This window comes from Leucopleurus acutus (genome assembly GCF_964270905.1).
Source record: "Leucopleurus acutus genome assembly, chromosome: 6".
Taxonomy (NCBI): Eukaryota; Metazoa; Chordata; class Mammalia; order Artiodactyla; family Delphinidae; genus Leucopleurus; species Leucopleurus acutus.
This window is the reverse complement of record NC_139149.1, coordinates 3,695,726-3,721,937: the sequence shown is the minus strand read 5'-3', so window position 1 is coordinate 3,721,937 and position 26,212 is coordinate 3,695,726. Positions and strand designations below refer to the sequence as shown.

The following is a 26,212-nucleotide window of genomic DNA, read 5'->3' as shown; positions in this document are numbered from 1 at the left end:
GGTGCTCCCAGAAGCTTGTGGGCAGGCTTCTTGATAGAACTTGTGATGCAGTTAGTAGGATCGGTGGCCCTTTAATTCTCTCAGAGAGTGCCATCTGCCATTCTCCTAGTCTTTTCCCACCGTCCATTCTTGCAGCTCATGATTCAGTACTCCTCTCCATTGCACCCAAACTCATATGTTTTTGTTTTTGTTCCAGTGGTGTGCTGGAACTTCTCTTCTGGAAACCTGGATTTCCACAAAAGCTCTCTCATTCTTGGGTCATTGTCTAAAATATTGTTTTCCAGAGGGTACTGGACCATGGCCAAGAGCGGTTAGAGCTGATCCATGGGCTAGGACCACAGCTAGGACCGAGGTCTGTATGCCTATTACCCGATTCATGGGTGGGTGAGATTCTTCCCAGGTCTCTTGATATATGGTGCTGAATTCCACAGCTCCCTCAAAGGCACTTGCATCCATGGACAGATGCCAAATAATTCTTGTTGAGAGGGGCACAAAAATGAGACATTTTATTCTGCCATGATGCTGACATCACTCCACAGTAGAAATTTCTCAAGGTGCATATGGGTTAAAATGTACCATAGATGATTATACTAGAGTGACTGATCATTCCACTTTGCTTGGGACTTTCCCAGTTTTACTATTAAAATGAAAACTTTTAAATATTTTTATGTTATTTGATTTTTATTCATCTTGAATGGCTCGTAGTTTTAAATGGTAGTTTTCAACCATACAGAAGGAAAATGTACCAGAATTAATAAGCTAACTTTTTAAAGTGCAGAAGACCCCACTCCCCACCCAACCTGGGTAATCCAATATTTAGATCTACATGTGTGAAAAGGCTCCCTGTGGTTGTGCATACATTATTCATCCTCCAGCTCTGATCCTGCCCCCTTCCAACTCATACACATACACTCATGTACATTGGAGGTTACTAATAGTTTTGTGAAGGGATAAACTAACTTAAAAAAGTAAATTTGAGGCCCAAAGTGTTCAATCCATAAATATTATCATAATCATTACTATTTTAGTGATTATCTCAATTGGTTTTATTACCTTAATGGGATGGAGTTTTGCTCTGAGAGGTCTAAGAGAAGTAAATTATCTTTTCCTTTCTGGTTTCAGATTATTACCATTACTGTCCAGTTCTTAGGGGAGAAAAAGAAAAGAATTGATGAAGTTGTGTTATGCAATTTATTTCCTTCTGTAGTATCCTGTTTTTTAAAAAAAATCAGGAGGGTTTTTTAACTGTAAAAAACATTTATACATACCATAACTGAAAGATTTGTGTCTACTTTAATCTGAACTACATTGATTTTATTTCCATTAGAAAGTAGTTTTGTAAATTAAGGGAAAAGCATTAGTAAAGTGTATATGCATTGAAAGCCTTTTAGTCTCTAAGGCAATCATTCAGTTGGTCACATCGTGTATTTTGAGACCATTTATTGAAATTCCAGAAACAATAAAAAATATCCAGAAAGTAATTCAAATATTGAGGCTTTCATCATTTTAGACTTTCTTCCAAAGTAGAGGCTAGGCTCATGGTTCTCTACTCTGGCTGCAATTTAAAATACTCAGGGTAAATATTTAAATATGCTGCTATCCAGCCACACTGCTGGAGACTGCTCTAATTGTAATGTGATGTGATGTGATTTGATGGGATGTGATGGGATGGGATGGGATGGAGTCTTATATTAAGCTTTATTTGTTTGTTTGTCTGTTTTTGTTAGCTTCCCCTGGGTGATTCTAATGGGAAGACAGGGATGAGAACCACTAAACTCGGAGCGAGAGGATAAGAAAAGTGTAGCTGATCTCAACTTTTAAAACTATGTTTGTTATCTCTACTTTGTCCCTTCTGTCTCCAAAACATAAACACACAGACACAAACCTCTCCTATCCTCACCAAGAATCCTTCCTCTAGACTTCATTATATTTGAATGGCTGTATTCCAATCAGCAATGCTAGATTCTAATGGGTTTTCCTCTCTTGTCTCTCCCATCCATCTCTTGTTAGACTTTTCCCACTGAACCCCCCTCACAAATGTTTACCAGAGCACAGGGGCTGTGGCCACTCTTTTCAGGATTTCACACAGTGTCTAACAAAGGGACCTGCTCAGACGAAATCATAAATATTTGTTGCACTGAATTATTGAACTGTCTATTTGCAGGGTCTTGCTAGTTGTTTTTTCTCTGTGATGGGATGGCAGAGATATGTTCTCATTTTCTGGTTCACTCTTACCACATCCCTTAGTTTCAGGCACAGAGATGCTATGATCTCTCTTGCATACATACAGATATATATTCTCTTCCCTGTTTATGTTTTCTCTCTGTCTTTCAGCAGTAGAAAATAAATGTCTCTTTTCAAACCAATGCATGAGAAGAATATCATGGGATAAGAGAATGCATTATCCACAAATCCTTGATCATACCCTGCCTGATTTGTATCCTGTCTCTGCATCTCACCTTTTGACCCTCTCACCATCGTTCACTATCCTCTGATCATGCCACCTTTCTTGCAGCTTCTTGAACACACCAAGTTCTTTCCTATCTCTGGTACTATCCTCTCTGCTTAGAATACTCTTTTTCCTGCTCATCACCTGCACATCCTGCAGGTGTTATCATTCCCTCAAAGAGAACTTGTACACACCCCTTATGTGGAAAGGAGGCTAATTTAAATGGAGAAGTCAGGATGGCCTCTGACCTTTTAGCTGGTAGCTGTGCAGGTCCTCCCTCCACCTCAGTGCCTGACACAGTTTAGGTGCTCGACTGATGTTAGTTGAATGGATAAAAGACATGGACATTCTGTTGGAAAATTAGTCCCTATAGACATAGAGGAAAACCTGAACTCAGTGAAAATGTAAGTGTAGATTTTCTTTTTTTTTTTTTGCGGTACGCGGGCCTCTCACTGTTGTGGCCTCTCCCGTTGCGGAGCACAGGCTCCGTGGCCACGACTCACGGGCCCGGCTGCTCCGCGGCATGTGGGGTCTTCCTGGACCGGGGTACGAACCCGGGTCGCCTGCATCGGCAGGCAGACTCTCGACCACTGCGCCACCAGGGAAGCCCTAAGTGTTGACTTTTTAAGCCTTATCTTTAGTGTTCTAAAAGAGATCAAATGTAAGGGACTCAGCTATCCTTCAATCTAATTTTCAGATATATCAGTAAGCAAAGGGGAAAAAACAAAGTAAAGGCTATCAATATTTTGGATTGAAAGAAGGTCAATATTTTGGATGTAAAACAGTAGTTGGTGAACAATTTATGCTATGTTATTTCTTTTCTTTGCAACTTCATTACTTTATTATTGTTATTTCTTAATAGTAATTAAAAATGCCCTGTTAGAAACACTGACTGAACAAATGAGAAACTGAAATTTCATAAACTTATTATAAAGACTTGGGTTACCTGGAAATAAAAACACTTAGAAGGGAATTGTAATGTTAAAACATTACCTATTTAATGATCACTATGAATTAGTTAATTAATAATTAAGTTGGTTTGGCTACCACCTATATGTATTTATTGAATTTTAATAAGTATTGTTTACAGTTTAAAATTGCTTATGAAATTCCAAAGATGAGTTATATAATTTTAGTGAACTACTAACATGGAATATAAAAGTGTATATTGGAAAAGAAGTTGGAAGAATAAAATATATAATTAAAGTTTGCTGGTAGAACATCTACACAAAAAATCAATATGTACATAGAAGGTTTCTGAATGACACTATTAATCTTGACACAATTGACTTTTATCGGCTATTCCACCTAACTACTGTAGAAAAAAATAACATTTTTTCATAGTAAACATGGAAAATTCACTGAGATATTCTGGGTCAATGTATACCAATATATTAAAATATTACAAATTATGTTCTCTGACCACACTGGAATTAAATTAGAAAACAGTAATAATAAGATGTCTAGAAAAGCCCTAAATATTTGGAAATTGAACAATACACTTCATAAAACTCCATGCTTTAGAGAAGAAATAACAAAGAAATTATATAATATTTCAAATAATGATAATAAAAAGGTAACATATCAAATTTGGTAAGATGTAGCTACAGTGGTGCTTAGAGGGAAATGTGTAGCTTTAAATACTTACATTAGAAAAAGAAAAAAGGTAAGTTTAAAACCAGTTATCCAAGTTTCCTCTTAAGAAGCTAGAAAAAAAAAAAGAGCAAATCAAACCCAAGTAAGTGAAGTAAATAAAAAGAGCAGAAATTAGTTAAATAGAAAATGAATAACCATAGAGAAAATTAACAAAGCCCAAACTTGATTTATAAAATCAATAAACCCCTAGGAATAATGATCTGAAAAAAGAATGGTTGGTGTAGTGGTCACCTGCTGGAGTGCCCATGTACCAACTCCTTGGTCTCTAAGAACTTTCTCATTCTGACAGACCTTCCTGTTTTTATAAATAGGTTAAACCAGTTGAACTAGTGATTTTAAGGAAACTATTTCCCCTTGTGTTTTCATATTCACTTGGAACCCAGGATAGTGACAAGGAACCAGAATGTAGACCAGAAAAAAAAGGAGTGTTATGTACTAAGGAACTGTACTTCACTGTTGCAGCAGTAAAGGGTACTTTTTGTGGTACGCGGGCCTCTCAATGTCGCGGCCTCTCCCGCTGCAGAGCACAGGCTCCGGACGCACAGGCCCAGCGGCCATGGCCCATGGGCCCAGCCGCTCCGCGGCACACGGGCCGCGGAATATTCCTGGACCGGGGCATGAACCCGTGTCCCCTGCATCGGCAAGCGGACTCTCAACCACTGCGCCACCAGGGAAGCCCTGGAAAGCCCTAAGGATACTTTTTAAATAAGAATTCAAGTAAGCACCCGAATGTTTCTCGACCACCTCATATATGGGTCAGCGAGGTTGGATTTAAAGTCTAGGTGGACAGTGTTAGCATATCAAGTATCCAAGTGGCTGATGCATGCCTTTGAAAAAACCATAACTAGCTGGTTTCTTATTCTGGATCTGTTGACCTTGGACTCATCTCTCACACTTTCATTTACTCATCTATAAATTGCAGTTCAAATGATCTCTTGAACTGCAGTAATGATACTTAAAGTGTGACACTTCACAAAGTCCTCAGAGACTCATGGAACTGAAACAAAGAGAATCACACAGGGTCATTCTCCTTCATGACTAAATTGCCTGCACTTATCACTGCAATTATATGAGTCACATATGAACCATTTTATTCCCCTTAATTTGAAGATGTGGGATGGAGGTCACTTTCAGCACATGGAAACTACATATTTAATGGTAGTTGTAAGAAGTATTCCAAATTTCATGTCAGCCATTGGTCCATTTTGAGGATACAGTTTGCTAGCATTGAGTACTGTGTTCCAGTTCAGCTCAGACTTGCTCCACCCAATGGAAGCCAGCCAGGAAGTCCAGAGGGCAGTAGCCCAGCCTTTCCTGCAAACCCACCATGCAACCCACCCAGACCAGAACCCTGCCCACAGGTGGCCAAAAGAGGAGAGAGGAGGGGAGAGAGAGAGAGGGAGAGAGGGCAGGCTGTGGGGGAGAGGGCAGCTCCCCGAGGGAGGGCTGTCTGCTCTAGCTGGGCCAGGAAGTGTTGTGGCTGCCCCTCGCAGGGTGCCTGCCAGCCGAACCCGCTGCTCTGTAAGAGCAATATCCATGAGCACGCCAGCGGGGCCTGAGGCCTCAGATAGGTCTTATGTCCTTGGGACCTAAGGGCACACAAAGTTTGTACTATGGGGTCCAGGTGCAAAAGGACATTCGTTCTCTTGGCTTGTCCCTGTCTTGCCAAGGGAACATCTTTCCCTTGGGAAAGGGAATGACTGTGCTGGAGTCGGCTGTGGCCTGCAGCCCCTGCCTTGTGAATTTCTTGGAGCTCCCAGTATAGGAAGAACTCAAGGACATAGGGAGCCTGCTGCCCACACGTTAGGGGTCCCCTCAGTCAGTGCCCCCGCCCACCCCATTGCCCTGAGTCTGGGTGGGGCTGTGAGGTTGAGGGGCTGGAATGCTGCCTCCTGCCAGTGTTGCCGTAGGGGGCCACCGAAGGCCACTGGGATGTAGCGGGCAGGTGGGATTTTAGGATGGGGAGGGCAGTGGCTGGAGGGCGGGGAGGGAGGACGGACGGGGGGGTCTTTGGAAAGAGCTGCGGGAGAGGGAGGGGGTGGAAGGCTAAAGCCTTCAGCAGCTGGTGTCCCCAGGAGGTCTGCAAACCAAGTAATAACCAGGTCAGTAACCCTGCTCCTGAGGTCAGGGGAGATTGGGCAGGTTCCAGGTGATATGTTCTGACGCCAGGGCCCCAGAAGCCCATGGCCTGCTCTGGCCACTCTGGCTCCCCACGTGGCTCTGGACCAGGCACAGCGAGGTCCCTGCTTGCCAGGTCTGGGCGCACCACCAGCTGGCCCAGGCACTAGGCCTCGCTTCTGCTGCCCATGCCTCCTACTAGCTGCGTCTGGAAAGTAGCAGGCAGGCCAGCCTGCTGTGTGCCTGAGACCAGGGCCTCAAGCATTTCGAGGTCCTGGTGTCCTCCGTGCCCTCCCATCATGGGATACTCCAGATCCGGCCCTGCTGGGTTCCGAGAGCTCACGAGGTCCAGCTGCTGGGGCTGAGGGGGTAGGGACTTCAGGGCCTTGGGCCCTTGGTCGTATCCGCCGGGCCGTCATGCAGCCCAGCCAGAGCCCTGACAGCCTCTACTGCAGGGCGCCACTTGCCCCAACCCACCTGGAGCCAGCAGGGCGCAGAGGGCACTGCCCAGCTCTAGGGCCCTTCCCCACTTTTCTTTTTCATTCCCTTCTTCTCTTTCCACCAGAACAGGCAGAACTGAATGATGAAGGAATGAGCAACCCCAGACCTTACATACCCTGGGTTACCTTGTCGACCTGTCCTTGCACAGTGTTCTGAGAGGCTGTTCTTCAAGAACCTTCTCTGCCTGAACTCTCACTCCCCTTTGAGGCTTATTGAAACCTAAGGAGCTCTGTGAACTCTTTCCAGTCCAGGCCTTTCTCTTGCTCTGGAAGCCTGTTTAGCACTTGGTCATTCTCTAGTTGTTCTATGAGTATTTGGCTGGTCTCTCCAGTAATGAAGTAGGACTCTCAGATGCAGGGACCCCTGGGTCATGCTGGCCCAAAATATGCCTCCACCCCAAACTGCTCACTCCTCTCCAAACATATTCAGAACTTTCTTTTTTAACCATATTTCTGATGGGTAGAAATGAAAGTGAAAAGTTATTTCTGGGTAAGCAAGATGTAGATGTACCTTAAAATAAAAATTTTCCCCCCAGCTGGGTCCAAATTCTACTTTAGAAATTTCAGAGGCTAGTAGAAAACAGGGAGAAAAAGTTTTGAATTTTGAAAAAAAATTGGAAACAAGAGTTTCCAGATGCTGGACCAAGGTCTGGTAAGGATTTTGAGGTGCCAAGGGCCACCCTCCAGGAGTTTGCTATGCCTCTATAGAGGATCCAGCTAACTTCACTGCCCACTTAATCTCATTCTCTTGAGCCCGGCATACATTCTCTAGGAGCATAGGCTGGGCTGAAAGTTTTGGCCCTCCCAGAACAGCGCCAAACCTCCACAGAAGACAAGCCCACCAGTTCTGGGGACTGGTCCTGAAGATTTCCTGCTAATTATTAAAAAAATTAACATTGAGGGGGGGCCAAAATGATTTCCTTCCTTTTTATTTAACTGGAATTACAGGCTGTTAGAGCTAGAAAGATCATTAGGGTCCTGGCATCTGTCCTTTCCACTCAAGCAAAGACCCAAGCTGAGGGAACTGAACACAGGCAAAACACTCTGACATAAATCATACCAATGTTTTCTTAGGTCAGTCTATGAAGGCAATAGAAATAAAAGCAGAAATAAACAAGTGGGACCTAATCAAACTTACAAGTTTTTGCACAGCAAAGGAAACCATAAACAAAATGAAAAGACAACCTACAGATTGGGAGAAAAATATTTGCAAACAATGTGACTGACAAGGGCTTAATTTCCAAAATATACAAACAGCTCATACAACTCAATAACATAAAACCAAACAACTCAATCAAAAAATGGGCAGAAGACCTAACTAGACATTTCTCCAAAGAAGACATACAGATGGCCAACAGGCACATGAAAATATGCTCAACATCGCTAATTATTAGAGACATGCAAATCAAAACTACCATGAGGTACCACCTCACACTGGTCAGCATGGCCATCATTAAAAAGTCTACAAATAACAAATGCTGGAGAGGGTGTTGGAGAAAAGTGAACCCTCCTGCACTGTTGGTGGGAATGTAAACTGGTGCAGCCCCTATGGAAAACAGTATGGAGGTTCCTCAAAAAACTAAAAATAGAGTTACCATGTGATCCAGCAATCCCACTCCTGGGCATATATCTGGACAAGTCCAAACTCTAATTTGAAAAGATACATGCACCCCTATGTTCATAGCAGCACTATTTACAATAGCCAAGACATGGAAACAACCTAAACGTTCATTGACAGATGAATGGATAAAGAAGATGTGGCATACACACACACACACACACACACACACACACACACACAATGGAATACTACTCAGCCATAAAAAAGAATGAAATAAGGCCATTTGCAGCAACATGGATGGACCCAGAGATTATCATACTAAGTGAAGTAAGTCAGAAAGACAAATACCATGTGATATCACTTATATATGGAATCTAAAATATGACATAAATGAACGTGTCTACAAAACAGAAATAGACTCAGAACAGACTTATGTTTGCCAAGCGGAAGGGGGGTGGGGGAGGGATGGATTGGGAGTTTGGGATTAGCAGATGCAAACTATTATAATATATATATGTATAACTAGGGACTTCCCTGGTGGTCCAATGTCTAAGACTCTGCACTTCCAATGCAGGGGGCCCAGGTTCAATCCCTAATCAGGGAACTAGATCCCACCTGCCGCAACTAAGAGTTAGCATGCCGCAGCTAAAGATCCTGCATGCCACAACGAAGATCCCGCATGCCACAACTAAAACCTCACACGGCCAAATAAAATATAAATAAATATTTAAAAATATTTTATATATGTATAACTGAATCACTTTGCTGTACACCAGAAACTAACACAACATCTAAAATCAACTATATTTCAATAAATTTTTTAAAACAGAAAAAAAATGGTTATGATGGTAAATTTTATGAAGTATATTTTATCTCAATAAAAATTTTTTTTAGGGCTTCCCTGGTGGCGCAGTGGTTGAGAGTCCGCCTGCCGATGCAGGGGACACAGGTTCGTGCCCTGGACTGGGAAGACCCCACATGCCGCGGAGCGGCTGGGCCCGTGAGCCATGGCGCTCCGCGAGCCATGGCCGCTGAGCCTGCGCGTCCGGAGCCTGTGCTCTGCAACGAGAGAGGCCGCAACAGTGAGAGGCCCGCGTACCGCAAAAAAGAAGATTTTTTGAAAGATTTCATTTCAAATTCTGGAAGGGCAAATACCCCACTGGGCAACACTTGGGGGTGTCATCGTAGCTGGGATGCCCTCACCCTGACCCCATGGAGACACAGTAGTCTCAGAGTAGTCCCTTGCCATCATGTGGAATAAGCCAAAGAAACCAACTCTGTTACAGAATATTATGACTCTGATGGCCCCACCGCTTCTCAGTGTTGCCCAGTGGGCTGCTCAGATCCATCCTATGGCACTTGGAAAGAGTTATCCCTCACTCTCCTTGGAGGAGCCTTTCAACTGTCACAAGTAGCCAATTAATTTGAACTACCCCCAGGTACTCTGTCCTGGACACTTGACACCTTGACCCAGATAGGAACTAGGGGAGGACTTTGTTTACAAGTTCCAAAATTTATGAACGGGATTCACAGCAACATCTGGTACAGGCAACAAAAAGCAGCTTTGGGGCTTCCCTGGTGGCGCAGTGGTTGAGAGTCTGCCTACCGATGCAGGGGACGCGGGTTCGTGCTCCGGTCCGGGAAGATCCCACATGCCGCGGAGCGGCTGGGCCCGTGAGCCGTGGCCGCTGGGCCTGCGCGGATGGGAGAGGCCACAGCAGTGAGAGGCCCGCGTACCGCAAAAAAAAAAAAAAAAAAAAAAAGCAGCTTTGGCTACAGCAACAACATGCCAGCCAGCAGCGTGCCTGCTGCTGCTATCTGGAAGACCTGTTAGAAAGTCAAGATCAGTCATTCGGTCTGAGATCAAGCCATTCTGCTTGCTGGACCAATTGTTTCAATGTTTTATTATTATTACTTAGGTATTGTAAGGCCAACAGATCAGGAGACAATTGCCACTGAAAACATAATTTATTGTGCTCAACATTCCCAAGAGAGGGAGTAGGGACGCATGTGGAGGCATGGGACACAGAGAATGACCAAGGGGAAGTCAAGAGGCAGAGGCAGGGCAACGGGATATAGGATTGGCTAGTCTGAATAATTTCAGGGGCTCAAGGGCATAGAAACGGTCCCTGTTTTATCATCTGTCTTTTAAATTTTTGTTAAGAGCTACACATGATGTATCAGGTAGAAAGAACTGAGGTAAATAGGCTTTTAGTGTGAGCTTTTGTATTTTTCTGGCTAGGAACCAGGCTGTATTTATTGTTTGCTCTAGTTGTAGGTGTCAGAGGCTAAAATTTCCTCCAGTGTTATTTTTGTGTCTTGTGTTGTCTTTAGCTTTCCCATTAGACCTCTTACACAGATTCTGAGCCTAGCAGTTCCTTCGGCTATAGTCCCCTATTATTGTAACGCAGGAGCTTTAGTTATGTGGTGGTAAGAGCTGGGCGGAGGGGAAGTGTCTAGAATCCTATGGTTAGGGCTTAGTCTTTTACTGAGCATCTGCCCCTGGGCTGTGACCTTCACAAGTGTTTCTGAGCTTCTGTTCCTCCCTTTACGACGAGAGAGGGCTGGAGTTCAGTATCTCCCTTCCCCCAAGTTGGGTATGCTCTGGTAACAGTTTCCCTGAGGATGGGCCTTTGTTAAGGAGGACAGGCTGCGCTGGTTCGTTTCCGAACGGTTCCTTTCCCCCTCCCCTTGCCAGAAGCACCGGGGGCTTTTTCTCCAGTCCTGACCCGGAGCACCTGGTAGGGCTCCTGGAGTAAAACCCACAAGTGTGACGCTCAGTGAGCCTCCAAGTTTTCCTACAAGTTGCTGACTCTGGCAGCCGCTTCTGAGGCTGGTGAGGCCTGGCTCTCTGTCCTCACTCTTCTCTCCAGTTTTCGAGGCAGCAGTTGGCCCCGCGACCTCAATTTCCTCATGATCCAAGACGAGTGGCTAAACTGTAGTTTTCTCAGCTTTTTCCTTATTGTGAGGACAGAAATGGCTTCCAAGCTCTCTGCATGCCAGATCAGAAACCACTGTAACCTACTGTAACTTCCACGCTTAAAATTAATATGATTATAGAGATAATCCCCGCCCCCCCGCGCAGAAGTGTGAATGAATACACGCGTGTGGTGGTGCGCTACTGGGGACAGGGCCTCGGACCTGCGCGTAAACTCCCTGGATTAACTGATCCGACAGGGTAAAGGGACGGAAAACGGAGGAAGGCGTTCTCTGACTCATGTTTGTGGCTTTGGCTCCCCTTTCGAAGGGAAGTGTGCCCGGGCTGGGATGCAGAGGGCGTGGCGTGCGGGCCCGGCCCGCAAGCCCGCGTTGCCCCCGTGAGAACCCAGGACCCCTAACCACTGGACCACAGGGCAAACACAGCGGCCGCCGGGACAAAGAGAGCTAAAACCGTCGGGGAACGTCCCGGTCCCCTCCGCAGCCTGCCGCTCGCCCCTCCGCGGACACAGCTCCGCAGCGGCGGCCCCACCCTCCCCGCAGGCCCGGGAGCCAGGCTGCGGCGGCGCCGCCCTCGAGGGAGGGGCCGGGCCCGGGGCGCCCTTCACGGCGGTGGTCTAATACATACTGGAGTAAACATTTAACCTGTAACTACTACTATTACTCACACCTGTAGTGGATATGGTACCGCATGTAACTCACTGGTAGAACTAGTCAATGACGTGATGCAAAATCGACACTTCCGATTAATACGCTGACGGATGGGGCCCAGAGCTTCCCGGGCCTCAATTTCTCCAGGTTTAAATGGAGAGAGACATTTAATTTGACGTGAGGTGTGCTAGTGGAAAAAAACCAAACTGTGGCAAGTTGAAAGAGTAAGTAAGAAAAACAACTCAACGTTCCCATACCGGGAGTCGAACCCGGGCCGCCTGGGTGAAAACCAGGAATCCTAACCGCTAGACCATATGGGAACTTCCGAAAGTCTATCTTCCTCGATGCGACATATATTATTTGCGTCAGCTTGTCGTCACCACCACCACACCACATCTGCGCACCTCAGGCCTTGCCCCGGCTGGTAGAAATCTGTGCTGACTGCGGCTGCGCGAGCCCGGACTTCACGGACCCGCCCGCCTACGCAGCGCCGGCCGGCACATCCGGGCCCCTCCCAGGAGCGGGAACTCCTCCTCCCGGAAGTGTTCCCAAGAACCGAAGCGAGGGTGGCGCTAGTCGTCGTCACCGTCCGCACTTAGCACACCTCGCTGGCACCCTGGCCGCGCCGCCACCGAAACCCAACTTCAACAGTAAATAACGGAGGGCTATTGCTTGTCCTTCGATGTCAACTGACATCTAAAACAAAAGACACCTCTTCTCCCCCCGCCCCAATACCGGGTTCCCCGTGAAAAATCTTTTCCTCAAAAAGCAAAAACGGGGTGTTATCTTTAACTCATTTAAGCTTGAAGATCTCACAGGTTGGCACTTTGTTGGTAACAGGTTTTGGCCTGAAATTCAACCTTTTGTGTGGATGGAGGGATGCCCTTTTTTCCTCCGGTCACATCGTTTCCTTTTCAGTGCTTCGATTAGGCTGTTTCACAGACAACTCAAGCTCAATGTAGTGCCCCGCCCAGCCCCGGCCCGGCCCGGCCAAAAAAAAAAATTCCCTCCAACCAGAAAATGTGCGCTTACAGCGGTTAAAGTATGTATTAAAGGCTCAAGAATTAAAACGGTGTGGTTCCTGTGTCTGACATTAAGATCAATGAAACAGAATGGAACCGCCAGAACATGGTAACGGGTATACAACACTGGGATTAATCGAAAGAAAAAGGTGGCATCACAAATCAGCGATAAGGGTGGTCCCCTGTATGTGGATCTGTGGTAGAAAATAGGAAGTTGAGTGCAGGACTCACTGCGTACCTCACCTGAAAACACAAAAAGTTCTTGAGGAAAACACTGGCGAATTCCCTTACCGTCACATCAACTACAATCCCAAAGCAGGAAATCATAAAATAGCTGAGTGATAAATTCAACTGTACTAAGAAAACTGACTTAAAAACACAAGAGCTGAGAGATGCTCATGATAGTTTTCACCTTGCTCTTTGAGCTATTCATTTGGTCTGTGCAGTTTAATGTAATGTGTTTTATTTTATAATAAAAAGTTTTGTTTTTTTTTTTAAACCACCATAAGCAAAATTAAAAGACAAACTGGGAAAAAAAATTTACATCTCATATTATGAACAAAAAACTAACATCCACCAAACATAACAATTAGCTCCTAGAAACTGCTAAAAATATCAACAAGCCAGTAGGAATATGAATTGACACAGAGTTCCTGGCCCTTCAACAAATTAAAAGACTCACTCTTGGAAAGATAAAGGCAAGTTTTTAAAAACCTGAATGGTCTCTTGAAAGATTTCCCTTGAAAATCTAGGTCCGATCCTTTTTACTTTCTGGCTTAAAACCTGCCAAGCGCTGCCCATCTACTTGGGTGTGTGTGTGTTTTATCGATGAGGAATCATTCTGTCCTCATCTGTTAGCTGTGTATGGTTTATTCCTCCACCAAAATCACTTTTAAGGATCTAGTGAAACCGAAGCACCTACTTCTTGTCCTTCCCTGCCATTAACTGTTCAATATTTCATCCTTTAATGAAAATCCACAGCTGATTTATGCATCAGGTTGTTACAGTTGTTCAGTGATACGAACTAACCTAACAGGTGTTTGTGCCTGCCCCACATGAATACATCCTGAGACAACAGAAGTCTAGAAGTGGTTTCAGAGTAGTGGCTTTCAACATTACTCACTTTGTCCCTTCAAACTTCCCCACCTAACAAAGTTGGAAACATGCAGACCAGAGAAGTATTAAGGAGGGAGGAATAGCTGGGGTGGGGTGCAATCTGTGAAGGAAGAAGGCCTGAGATAATGCAGCCACATTGAAGAACAGCTGTGCTCACTGCCTTGCTTCTGTGGTGGCAGGTCAGGGAGCCCCGGGCTCCAGCTGCTTGAGTTTCTCCTGCAGCCCCTGGAGCTGGCTTCGACCCCAGTCGATGCGGATCTGAAGGTTGGCCATGTCTGCAGCCAGCTGCAGACCTAGAAGAAGAGGAGAGACTGTCACCATGGTATCTGTGGTGACAAATGACTCAGGGGGCTCTGGACATCCCCAGGCCTCTCTGGCCTTCACACTCTTCCTAAAACATTCCAGGTATAGCCTTGCATTGGCTCCTCGAGAACCTCACTGGACCCATACCCTCATGTCCTTCAGGTCATTGCTAAAATGTCACCTCCTCAGGATACTTCCTTGACCCCCTTATATCACCCACCAGGAACTAAAATTCACAGATCATAATATAGTCTCATGCCCTTATTTCCTTCCTTGTTTTCTCCATTATCACAGCCCCTCACTGCTCTTGTCCTCTCTCCTTCTACCTGTTTTCTCTGCCCCCAAGATTGGTCCACACTCTGGATCCACCTCTACGTTGCTTTCACCTGATGCTTCTCCTGGAACAGCTGCTGTCAAGTCCTCTGGGCCATCCACACCACCCAGTCCACTGGCCAGTCCTGTCTTCAGCCTAACTGCCTGGCAGCAGAGCTGGCCACACACCTGATCACCTCCCTCCAGGGCACATCTTACCCTCTTGGTGTTGCTCCTGCCTCACTGTTGCTTCTAAGTCTCCTCGACTGGTTTCTTCCCTTCTTTTTTCTCTTACTTCCTGTCCACATTCCCAGGACCTCTGCTGATCTTATCTCATTTCAACTTTAATGCTGTGTCTGTTAGCAACTTGGGAATTTAAAACCAGTGTTATGCAGTGGGTTCCCAAATCTCTCTCTTCAGCCCAGTCCTCTTCCAAACTCCAGATGCATGTGGCCAACCATCTGATCAGAATCTCCACCACACAGTACCAGGAACACACCCCACACCACTCCTGACTTCCCCTCGGCTGTTGCTGCTCCGCAGCCCTCCCACTCCAGGTGAGGGCATCCACCCTTTCAAGCATTCTAGCTAGAAACTGTGGGCTCATCCTTCACTCCACTCCTTCCCTTACTGCCCAGTTGATCTGTCAGCAAATCCTGTGGCTTTTACTTGAAAAAACATGCAGCTTTCCACCACTTACCCGATCCTCCACTGCCCTCCCCCCGCCCCCCTCCACTAGATCACTGGCCTCCTCTCTGCTATTCCAGATACAACCTTGCCTCAGAGCTCTGCCCTGGCTGGTCCCTGCACCTAGAACACTGTCCCCCCAGATCACCAAAGCTCTCTCCTTCATCTCTTCAGAGGCCTTTCCAGGCTACCATTCAAAAAACAGCTTCCCCAGCCCACTCCATACTCTACCTTATTTTTTCATAGCAAGTCTCATTACCTGGTATTATATTTAGGGCCTACTTATTTGTTTGCATGTTGTTTTTCTGCCCTCAATAAAATAAACATCCCATGAAGCTGTCTGTCCCTTTTGTTTACTGCCAGCACCTAATATGAACCTGGAACTCTGCCAACAGCAAATAAACGCTTTTTGAAAAAACAGAAGGTGTGCAACAAAAGTCTGCAATGGAGAAAACCTGCAAAGCCCTTTGCAGACTAATCCCAGCCCTGGCATTAGTGCTCAAGTGCTCCCTGTAGATAGGGGGTCCACTCACCCTCCCGGAAGCTGGCTTGAGCTTGCCGTAGACTGTGAGGAACCAGGATTCCAAACCAGTTCAGAGGGTCCTGGGGAGCTGGGGAGGGGTCTGGCTCCGGGGTCCTCGTGAGACCCTTGCGCCTGCGCAGAACTGTAAAAAGAAAGGCTGGAGGTTGGGGGGATTGTTACCTGGCCTTTGTTTTCTCAGTGACACAATGTTAAACTTCATTTGAGCTCATGATCCTAGAAAATACCGATAGTTGGAAAATCCTCTCAACCTTTTATGTTCTGGAAAACAGCTTACTACAAAGAACCACCCTTCCCCTTGTGGTTCATGTGAATCTGTCCACTCTTTCTCTTGACTATCATAAAACCAGCAAATGACACCCCTTGTTTACCCGTGAAAAAGCCACACACTGACTTTTCCCATTTCGCCTGAACATGCTGAAAGGCCAGACAGACCCTTCAACTCCCTGTTCTTTGTCTTACGAATGATTAACTGAGATTAGAAGCTTGTCCCGCTGAAACTAGCTAGACAAAAATATCTTCTGCGCAGCTGAGACTTCCTCTGATTGCAAAACAATTCCAACTGTAAAGGACCTCACCTATAACTTTCTCTCTCTCCCTGTAAAAGTCTAAGGCAAAAAACCACTCTGCTGAGACATTCTACATTCTGATCTTCAGGTCTGGGGTGCTCTCTCTATCGTTAACAGCCTAAATAAAATCATCTCCTCTGTTGTCCCATGCCTTTTGTCTTTGACATCGGAAGGGGCCCTACGGGAAGAAGGGGCGGGGGAACTCACCTGCCTCGCGGGGTCCCACCTCCTCTGGAGTCTGGGTGCCGCCTCTCACCATCCAGAACTTCTGGGGTCCGTCCTGGGCCTCGCTAAAGAACGAGAAGGGAGGCTAGACCTTTGACGGCCCCGACCTGGCCCCTGCCTGCCCACCCGCTGCAGCGTGAAAGGGACCTCACCTGGTGCAGACGCGGACCTGGGGCTCCATGCGGGAGGCATACTGCAGAGGCCCTACCGACTTCGCACCCATGGCGTAGCGAGCTTTGGAGAGCGAGAGCCAGCCCTGGGAAGAGAGAGGAGAGCGGTGAAACTCAGTAACCTTCACGTGCCGGCCCGCCCGCCCCAGGCTCCCACCTCCTCCACCCGGGCGTTCAGCGCCGCCCGCTTCGCCTCCAGTTCCTCCAGGTCCCCGAGCAGCTGCAGGAGAAGGGAGTCCAACTCGGCTCGCGGGTCCCGCGCCGCCATGGGCTCCACACACAGTCAGTAGCCGGCTCCCCAGGTCGCCCAATCAGCGTCCGCCGTGCCAGAAGGACAGCCAATAGGCGCGTGAGGTCCGTCCCCGAGGGGGCGTTCCCAACCTTGGGCCGAGACGCCCACTGGGTGGAGGCGACTCGCTGAGTTCCTTCCAGGATAAGCACCCTCAGAGCAGCGGCCCGGGGAGGTGATTAGCGCCTCGTCACGCGAGCACCGGAAGGGGATCAGCCACCCGGACAGTCGGCGAGAGCTGTGGGTGTCTCCGAATCGCTTTTGGAATCGGCCGTTTTTTAAAGTACGGCTGTCGCAGTGGCGGTGGAAGGAGGCATAGCTGTTCGGCAACCATTTTAAGGGAGGAGCGGCTTCTAGAACCGGCCGCTAGGCGATCATCCGGTCAATCGCTGTGCAGCTTTTACAGTTGCTGCACTATTTCGAGCCTACAATTATGATTATTTTAGCTGTTCGTCGTCTTCTAATTAACATCCCGTTCCGCACGTTAGGTAGTGAAACCACGGCCGACGCCTTTATTAACGGCCGTTCTAAGCCACGTGACAGCACCTTGACAACCCCCCCCCCCCCCCCCCGCCTAGTGGTTGCTCCAGCTTCGGGCTGGCCAATCGCCTTGCGACTCCCAGCCATTTTAACTTTGGGCATTCTCGGCAGCAGCAGAGTCTAGTGAGGCCTCTAGCGGCCTTCTCGGTTGAGGGCGGAAGGGACGACTGCGTGGTGCCGGCGGCGCCAGAAGAGAACTCCTGGACTCACGTGGAAGTTGCGCCCAGGATGGTAGGAGGGACGTTTAAGCTCCTGTTTTGGAGGTCGGGGGCTCGCGGAGGCTGGGGATGTGGCCTGTGGGCTCGGGGCGGGTGTTTCCCGGGCCCGGTCTTGCGCGGCGAAAAAGGTTTGCCTGAGCGGATCTGCTGTTTCCCAGCTGCGCCGCGAGGCCCGCCTTCGCCGCGAGTACCTGTATCGCAAGGCCTGTGAGGAGGCTCGGCGAACAGCCCAGGAGAGGAAGGACAAGGTTCGGCGTGCGCTCGAGGGTACGTCTGTCCCCGCCCCCCAGTCACGGTAAAGACCCTTGGGCTTTCCTGTTAAAACCCAACGGGAAAAAGGCCAGTGGTGTCAAACGCTTTTAATTAGCATTTACTTGTGTTAGTATGGTGAGTATCTTTTCAAGTATTTACTGGTCATTTTCCTTTCCTGTTGGATCTTCCTGATGGGTTGCAAATGTCGCTTGCATGATGGTGTGAATTACTTGTCATTTATGCTGCAGTATCCAGATTTTACAACTTGCGTAGTGATTTTATTTACAGTGTCTAGGTCTTCCCAAATTTAAACATTTCACGTGGTCCTATATTTATTTCCCCTCTGTCGTTTTTATTCTTGCTACTTTTTTTCACTACAAGATAACAAGAATATCTTATTGTCTTTTAGTGCTGTTATGACTCCCTTGTATTTTAAAACTGTTCACTCGTGTAGAACTGAATTTTATTTGCGTTGTAAATTAGGAATTTAACTTTGCAGTATTTTCCCCGCTTTCCATTTGCCGTACTAATGAAGAGCCTGTCACACATGCCTGATTGGAAATGCCGTATTTATCTGTATTTTGTTGGTTCTCATGTTGGGGGAGCTCTGTTTCCTATCTGATAGTACATCAACTCCATATCTCTATTTTAGATTCACTTTGATTTTGTTAGGTTTTAGACATATAAAGTATATGAGGTATGTGTATGTAGTACTTATGTCAAGCATAAAGTTAAACACCTGTGACCTATCTGCCCGTGTTAAGAAATGAAAAATGATCAATATATTTAAATTCAGAAATATTTCCCCCAATTTAGATAAATGCAGTATTGAATATTGATTAAAAATGAACCATTTCCTTGCTGTTCTTTTTGAGGATTATCATGCTTGTTTGTATTCTTAAATCATATGGGTCGATTTTTAGTTGTAAAGGTAGTATTAGGTTGCGTGTATTCTTTTGCAGCTTTCTGTTTTGGTTCAGTGTTGTTTCTAAGATCCATTGAGTGTAGGTGGGGCTCCTGCAGGTTAATATTCCACGGGGTCTTCATCCATTTCCCTGTGGGTGGTGTTGAGCTTATTTTTAGTTTGGGGCAGGCCTGCTGCTGTGAACATTCTCTTCCATGTGCAAGAGTTAGTCCAGGGCATGTTGGAGGGACCTGCTGGGTTCAAGGGCATGCTCCAAAGTGGGCATGCCCACAGCCTAGCTCCTCTGCCAAGTCTAGCATTAGTTCACAGAGGAAACCTCTGACCCAGAGCATCACGATTAATGATTTTATTGTAAGAGGGTTTCAGGGTTTCTGGTCCACCTTTGTATAGAAAGAGCAGTTTCCATTTATTCTTTAAAAATTAATTGTTAGTTTTTTTCTAACTACGAAGGGAGTGCATACTTGTGATTAAGTATTTTAGAAACCCTTCAAGTCTTGAGACTCAGGAACCATAGTAAATGAAATCTCCTATAACCACTGTTAGCAGGTTGGCATGTAGCCAAAAATAGTTTCATCCCTCTCCACCAGTTACATATTACCTCTCTGCTCAGAAAGGAGTAAAAGGGGTATTTTTCCATCAAGTTTGTTCAGTGGTGTATAAACTGAAGGCTCCATGCATGTGTCTCACTAGCCCCTCTGTCTTCTCTCTGCAGAGAACCGCCTGATTCCCACCGAGTTACGCAGGGAGGCTCTGGCCTTACAGGGTTCCCTGGAGTTTGACGATGCCGGCGGTGAAGGTGACCTTCCCTGACCCTGTGAGCCAGCCTCACTCCCTGCCGCTGAGCCCACTGGCTTCCATGTCATTCCTCAGACACCTTGAAGAAAGGTTGTGCAGCTCCCACTTCTGAAACTGTCCCCCAGGTGCCCTCGTGGCTCTGTACAGATGACACCTCAGGGGACCTCTCCCTGAGTGCTTCCAATTGCATTTACATGACACAGTATTACCCCACTTTCTGCATTGCTTTGTCTGTTGATTGTCCCCCTTACTAGGACGGTGGGCTCTGCTGGGGCAGAACAGTGTCCATTTTGTTCATTGCTGTGTCCTCAGCTGTCAGCACTTCATTGGCACTCAGGTGTCTCATTCACTGCATCATTCAACAAATATGAAAGGAATCACAAACATTATAAATATTTGTTATGAGAGAATGGAGCCTGATACCTTTGGCCTTAACAGAATCTGGACTTGTGCTAACGTGGTAGCTACTAGCTCCATGTGATTACTACAGCTTCAATGAACTAAAGTTAAATCAAATATAAAGATTCAGTTCCTTGGTCACACTTGTGTTTGTAGCCAGTGTGGCTGGGGGCCACCCTGTTGGCCCAGAGCAGGTAGAGAGCCTTTCCATCCTTGAAGGTATCGTCAGTGCTGTTCTAGGTGGATTTGGCCACCCCAAGTTAGCATTTCACTTCTCTAGACAACGTCATGTTCTTGCGCCTCACACTCCTAACAGGTGTGACCAGCCACATGGATGATGAGTATCGATGGGCAGGGGTTGAGGATCCCAAGATCATGATCACTACTTCCCGAGATCCCAGTTCCCGCCTCAAGATGTTTGCAAAGGTACCAGTAGGTGGGAGTTATTGGGAGATGCTCAGGCCCCAGGAGCCCCAGTCCTAACCAGAGGGAGTTCATATGCAGGAGCTAAAGTTGGTGTTCCCAGGCGCCCAGCGCATGAACCGTGGCCGGCATGAGGTAGGGGCGCTGGTGCGAGCCTGCAAAGCCAACGGGGTCACTGACCTGCTGGTTGTCCATGAGCATCGAGGCACACCTGGTAAGACTGAAGGGAGGGAGCAGGGTGCTGCCATGATGGCTGGCTGGGAGCAGAGGGTCTCTTGACGGCTTACCTGGCCCTGCCAGTGGGGCTCATTGTCAGCCACCTGCCCTTTGGCCCAACCGCGTACTTCACGCTGTGCAACGTGGTCATGCGGCATGACATCCCCGACCTGGGCACCGCGTCGGAGGCCAAGCCTCACCTGATTATGCATGGCTTCTCCTCCCGCCTGGGTAAGCGGGTGAGTCTGAGGCCGTGGGGTGAGGACTGGGGGCCTGGAGTGCCAGGCTGGGCATTTGCCACTTTTCTTCCTTCTGCTCCAGGTCTCTGACATACTCCGCTACCTGTTCCCTGTGCCCAAAGATGACAGCCGCCGGGTCATCACCTTCGCCAACCAGGACGACTACATCTCCTTCCGGTGGGTCAGTGGGCTGGGCCCGAATGGGGTCTTGACCTTTGTGTCCCTGTGCTGTTTGTTGTTGACCCCGAAGCTGCTCCCTGCCTCCCCTCACTCCTGCCCTGCCCCCCTTGCCCCAGGCACCATGTGTACAAGAAGACAGACCACCGCAATGTGGAGCTGATCGAGGTTGGGCCTCGCTTTGAGCTGAAGTGTGAGTTTGCGGCTTTATCCCACATCTGGTGAGGGGCATGCTGGCTGTGTAAGTGACCATATCTCATCCCCCTTCGCCAGTGTACATGATCCGTCTGGGCACGCTGGAGCAGGAGGCCACAGCAGACGTGGAGTGGCGCTGGCACCCCTACACCAACACCGCGCGCAAGAGGGTCTTCCTGAGTGCTGAGTGAGCCCACTCACCAGTCAGGATGTGGACCTGGACCCGGGAGCTGGGGAGAGGTCAGAATAAAGTCTGCTTGCCACAGCACCCTGCTAGCCTCTGAGTGGCCAGGACAGGGCTGTCAGGCTGAGCGTGAAGGATGCGGGGTCCCCTCAGCTGGGAACCTGATAGCTCTGGGACATTCTCAGGCCTGGTGGTGACATCGTGTCTAGGACAAGGCAGGCCTGATGTGCTTTCTTGCCCCTGGGCCACAGAGGGTTTGGTGCTACCCTGGGAGATTTGGTGCTGCTCTCTGTCACTCAGGAGTCCGGGGCCTGTGACTTCATCATCTGGGAGTGGGGATAATAATGTGAGCACAGAAGTCTCACTTAGAGCAGGGCTTGGCGCTGGGGCCAGCTCTCAGCCAGAGACAGACAGAAAATAAACAAGAGGCAAACCATTTATTCACTTCATTGTGGCCTCCTTTGAGTGTAATTAAAGTTCCTCAGAGAACTCAGTGCACTTGGACTCACTAGCAGTGGAAAGCTTTATAATGACCATCTTTCCCTTTAAGGATCTCCTTAGGCTCTCCCTGGATTACCAGGGATATTTCTAGGTTATCTAGGATGTCTGGTATGTGTGGATTCACCACTCTTTGATGGTCGCACACTCAAGTTGTTTCCTATTTTTACTACCACAAACGTTGCTTCAAGAACATTGAACATACCTCTGTGCATATTTATGCGAGTATATCTGATGAGTAAACTACTGCAAGTGGAATTGTGTCTTGAAAATGATTATAGATGCTGCAGAATTGTCCTCCAGGAGGCTGTCTCTCCCAGCCACTATCATCAGATCTGAGTGTTTCCTGTGTCCTTGTAGGCACTGTGAACTGTCAGACTTTGCATCTTGCCCGAGCTCTAGGTGCAAAATGGGTCCTCAGTTGAATTTGCATTTCTTTAATTATGACAGAGGTTATGCATCTTCAAATACTCATTGACTATTAGTGTATGTGTATTCTCTGTGACCTGTTAGCTCTTTATAGAAACAGTTGTTCACCTCTATGTTGATTGATTGTTTTAAGTCTTTTAATTGTGGAGAATTCCAAACATAAGAGCTGAGAGGACTGTACAGTGAGTCCATGAGCTCATCTCAATGTTGACCAGTCTGGTTTCCTTCATAGCCCCACCCACTCCCTTTATCCACTCCATTCGTTTATTTTGAAGCAAATCCCAGACACCATATCATTTCATCCATAAATATTTCCATATATCTCTGAAAGATAAGACTCAACAGGAATAATAATACCACTGTCGCACCTAAAAAATCAACAATTATTCCGAATTCTACATGTTAATGTTCAGTTTTCCCTGATTACGTTATGTTTGTTTGAACTAGGATCCAACTTGGGTCCATTCATTGCAAATGATTGACAGGTCTCTTGTCTTTTTAAAAACAGCTTTATTGAGATATAATGCACATGTCCCACACAGTTCACCTGTTTAAAGTGTACAATTAAATATTTTTTTATCATATTCACAGGGTGGTACAACCATCACCACAGTCTAACTTTAGAGCATTTTTGTCCCTCCTAAAAGAGACTCCGTACTCTTTAGCTGTCACTTCCCATTCCTCTCCAACCATCTCCCAACTCCCAGCCCCCAGCCCTTTGTAGCCACTAATCTACTTTTGGTTTCTATAGACTTGCCTATTTTGGACATTCCATAGGAACTGTAATAGGAAAGAACCTTTTGTATTCTATTACAAGCTCATCACTAAAGGGATGTTGCCTATAAGCTTGAGTTAAACATAATGGCTCATCTCTGGGAACCCTGCTTCCCAGGTAATGAGCTAAAATACCTTTGTTTAACCTACAGGAAACATCCTGACCAGGTCCACCTGTAAATGACTGCAGGGAAGAAGAAATTAACACATCCTCTCCAGAGGCTGATGGGAACCAGGAAGTGTTTGATTTTACTTCCTCCTCTTTTAGTATAAAAGGAGCCTGAATTCTAACTCAGGCAAGATGTTTCTTTGGGGCATGAGCCCACCATCTTCTCGGTTTGCTGGCTTTCCGAATAAAACCCTTATTCCTTGCCCCAGCAACTCGTCTCTCGATTATTGGCCTGTTGTGCGGCGAGCAGTATGAGCTTCAACTTGGAACGGAATCATACGATATGTGGTGTTACTTAGCATTGTTTTCAAAATTTATCCATGTTGTAGCATGTGTCAGTACTTCATTCCCTTTTTTATTGCTAAACAGTATTCTATTGCGTGTGTATACCTTATTTATCCATCAGTTTATGAAATTTGGTTTGTTTTTCACTTTTGGGCTATTTTGATAATGCTGTTATGAGCATCTGTGTATAAGTTCTAAGTCTCTTTTATCCTATAGAATTCTCTCCTTTTAATTTTTTTTCTTTGTAATTTATTCAGTTAGGAAATTGGTTTGTCTTGTGGAGCTTCCAGAGTCTGGAACAAAAGCCCTCCCAAAGGCAGCTACCTCCAATCACTGGTGGATGCAAGCTGCCACTTGTAACTGGAGAGACTGGCATTTTTCCTTTTTTGCCAAATGCCAGACTTGTAGGTGGGCCAACAGGTCAGCCCACACCCAATCCAAAAGTTTGTAAGAGTGGAGCAGTGGGAGAATTTTTTCAAATTTTTTGTTCCCTTTTGTGGCCTAGCAAAAAAGGAAGTCAGAAGAACTGTTCAATAGGGATGTCAGTAGTCTCAGACTATCTCCGCATAGGCCTTCTAGGTGAGGGTGGTGTCGGCCAGGTTTCTCCACTGTTTAAAAGTTACTATTTCCCCTTTGCAACATGAGCGCAGGCTGGGTTCTTCACAGTATTGCAAAAGCTTCTCCGAGTACCTTCCAGCACCCTGTCCACTTGGCTCTGTTGGGTGGCCTAGCACTCTGAGCTGGGAAGCAGGTGGCAGACTGGCATGTGGCATGTGGGCGCTGGGGTGCTCAGGATCTTCAGGACAGTGCCAGCTGCTCCCACTGCTTGGGACTGCCGCCAGTAGGGTGCGCAAGAGGGCCAGCAGCAGCAGTGAGTCCCACTGCAGGAACACAGCTTGCAGTTCTCTGGGACAATGGAGAGGGGTGAGCCAGGGCTGCTGGTGGAGGTCTTGGGGGGTCTTTCCATCCCCTACACCCAGCCTGAGCTGAGCAGAGGGAAAGCCAGGAGAATTTGGATGTTGGAGAGACATGGAGGGATGGTCAGTGTCAGGATGGTGGTCCGGTTAAACAAGAGGAGGGTGTGTAGTAGGAGGTGGACGTGCAGCTAGAAAGACAGACACCCAACCCTGGTGGAAGCATGGCAGGTGGACTAAAGTCTCAGCCACTCTGTTCACAGGCCAGATAGGCAGAGAGATTCCCAAACAGGCAGGCAAACAGACACATAGATCCCTGGCAAGACAGACTTCTAGATAGAGTCCCAGGGAGAGAGAGACTACAGCAGGACAGCCAGACAAATGGACAGGTTATTGGACAGGTGGGAAGGTGCTCAGCCAGGCATCCAGAAAGACCTGTGTCCAGACACATGGACACCCCTCCCACCCCACTTCCAGCCAACCAAAAGACAGAATTCCTCAAGGATAGACAGAGCCCCACAATTGTACAGAGAGACCATTAACTCAATGGAGAAACATTCCACTACCCAGTCAACTAGCCAGCCAGACCTTCAGCTTGACAGACTTACTCTTTGCCAGTAGGACCCAGCCTATGAGGAAGGCAGGTGGGTCCTCAGGATAGACAGATGTCTCCTAAGCCAGGGGGACAGATAGACATATACACCCCACCCTGTCAGACAAATAGACCCTCAGCCCCTAGTGGAACAGAAGATCCCAGAGTGCCAGAACCCAGTTGCTGGGTTAGTTGCCCTGCCTCCCAGTCATCACCATAGGTGATATGGATGGCTCACTGACCCTCAATGTTGCCTCTGCTCCCCAGGTAGCACTGGTTTCCAGTGATCATTGACATCCAATGACATTCACTACCAGCAGGGTCCATAAAGCCCTTTCTTGATCCCACAGTGGCTGTTCCCCCTTTACTCTGGTATCCACTATACCCAAATGACTGCCATTAGTATCCATGATTACTCAGGGACTTGAGTCTCTGTGACTCCTCCAGTGGGCCTCCATATTTTCTCAAAGTTCACTGATACTTCTGTATCCTGCCACCCTGAGTCTCCAAGAACCCATGACCATCCAAGAAATCTCAGTGATTCCACTGACATTCACTATTGAGCCCTGGTTAGGGGTCCTCAATGACCTTCCCTGACTCTTTTGACCCCTCAGTTATTTAGTAAACTAACATTCCAAGTCCCAATGGCTCCTCAGTTACTTTCAGTCTCTCACTGACCTCCCAGTGACTGCCATTGACATCTACTGACAGTCTCCATGAACATCCAAGGAACTCTCACTGGCCTCCAATGAATTCACTATCAATGTCCATCCTCAGTGATCACTGCTGACCACCTTTGAACTCTCAAAGATGACAGTGATAAACACTGAGTCAACAGTGACCCCTCAATAAGTGAAACATCCCCACTAACTGGCTTTTTGA

At 47.2% G+C, this 26,212-nt stretch overlaps 2 protein-coding genes across 2 annotated transcripts; one reads left to right on the top strand and one right to left on the bottom strand.

The window, feature by feature from the left end:
* Positions 1–13,340: 13,340 nt before the first annotated feature.
* Positions 13,341–17,190, bottom strand: VMA22 (vacuolar ATPase assembly factor VMA22). Its single transcript, XM_082841304.1, has 5 exons — positions 16,975–17,190; positions 16,800–16,903; positions 16,630–16,712; positions 15,846–15,977; positions 13,341–14,303 (listed from the first exon to the last, which is right to left on the bottom strand). The coding sequence occupies exons 1-5, from the start codon at positions 17,083–17,085 to the stop codon at positions 14,191–14,193; spliced, it is 543 nt and encodes a 180-aa protein (XP_082697430.1). The 5' UTR covers positions 17,086–17,190; the 3' UTR covers positions 13,341–14,190.
* Positions 17,191–17,294: 104 nt separating this feature from the next.
* Positions 17,295–23,739, top strand: IMP4 (IMP U3 small nucleolar ribonucleoprotein 4). Its single transcript, XM_082841303.1, has 11 exons — positions 17,295–17,389; positions 17,761–17,877; positions 18,023–18,131; positions 19,754–19,837; positions 20,552–20,661; positions 20,740–20,872; positions 20,959–21,113; positions 21,196–21,290; positions 21,410–21,483; positions 21,564–21,725; positions 23,523–23,739. Exons 2-10 carry the CDS (start codon positions 17,875–17,877, stop codon positions 21,674–21,676), a joined length of 876 nt encoding a protein of 291 aa, XP_082697429.1. The 5' UTR covers positions 17,295–17,389; positions 17,761–17,874; the 3' UTR covers positions 21,677–21,725; positions 23,523–23,739.
* Positions 23,740–26,212: the final 2,473 nt, after the last annotated feature.

Coding starts and splice junctions, on each gene's coding strand:
- VMA22 (XM_082841304.1), bottom strand. CDS start 17,085: ATGGCGGCGCGGGACCCGCGAGCCGAGTTGGACTCCCTTCTCCTGCAG. Junction 16,904..16,974: donor TGAACGCCCGGGTGGAGGAG/GTGGGAGCCTGG, acceptor CTCTCTTCCCAG/GGCTGGCTCTCGCTCTCCAA. Junction 16,713..16,799: donor CAGGTCCGCGTCTGCACCAG/GTGAGGTCCCTT, acceptor CTCGTTCTTTAG/CGAGGCCCAGGACGGACCCC.
- IMP4 (XM_082841303.1), top strand. Junction 19,838..20,551: donor TGACGATGCCGGCGGTGAAG/GTGACCTTCCCT, acceptor CACTCCTAACAG/GTGTGACCAGCCACATGGAT. Junction 21,291..21,409: donor GACGACTACATCTCCTTCCG/GTGGGTCAGTGG, acceptor CCCTTGCCCCAG/GCACCATGTGTACAAGAAGA.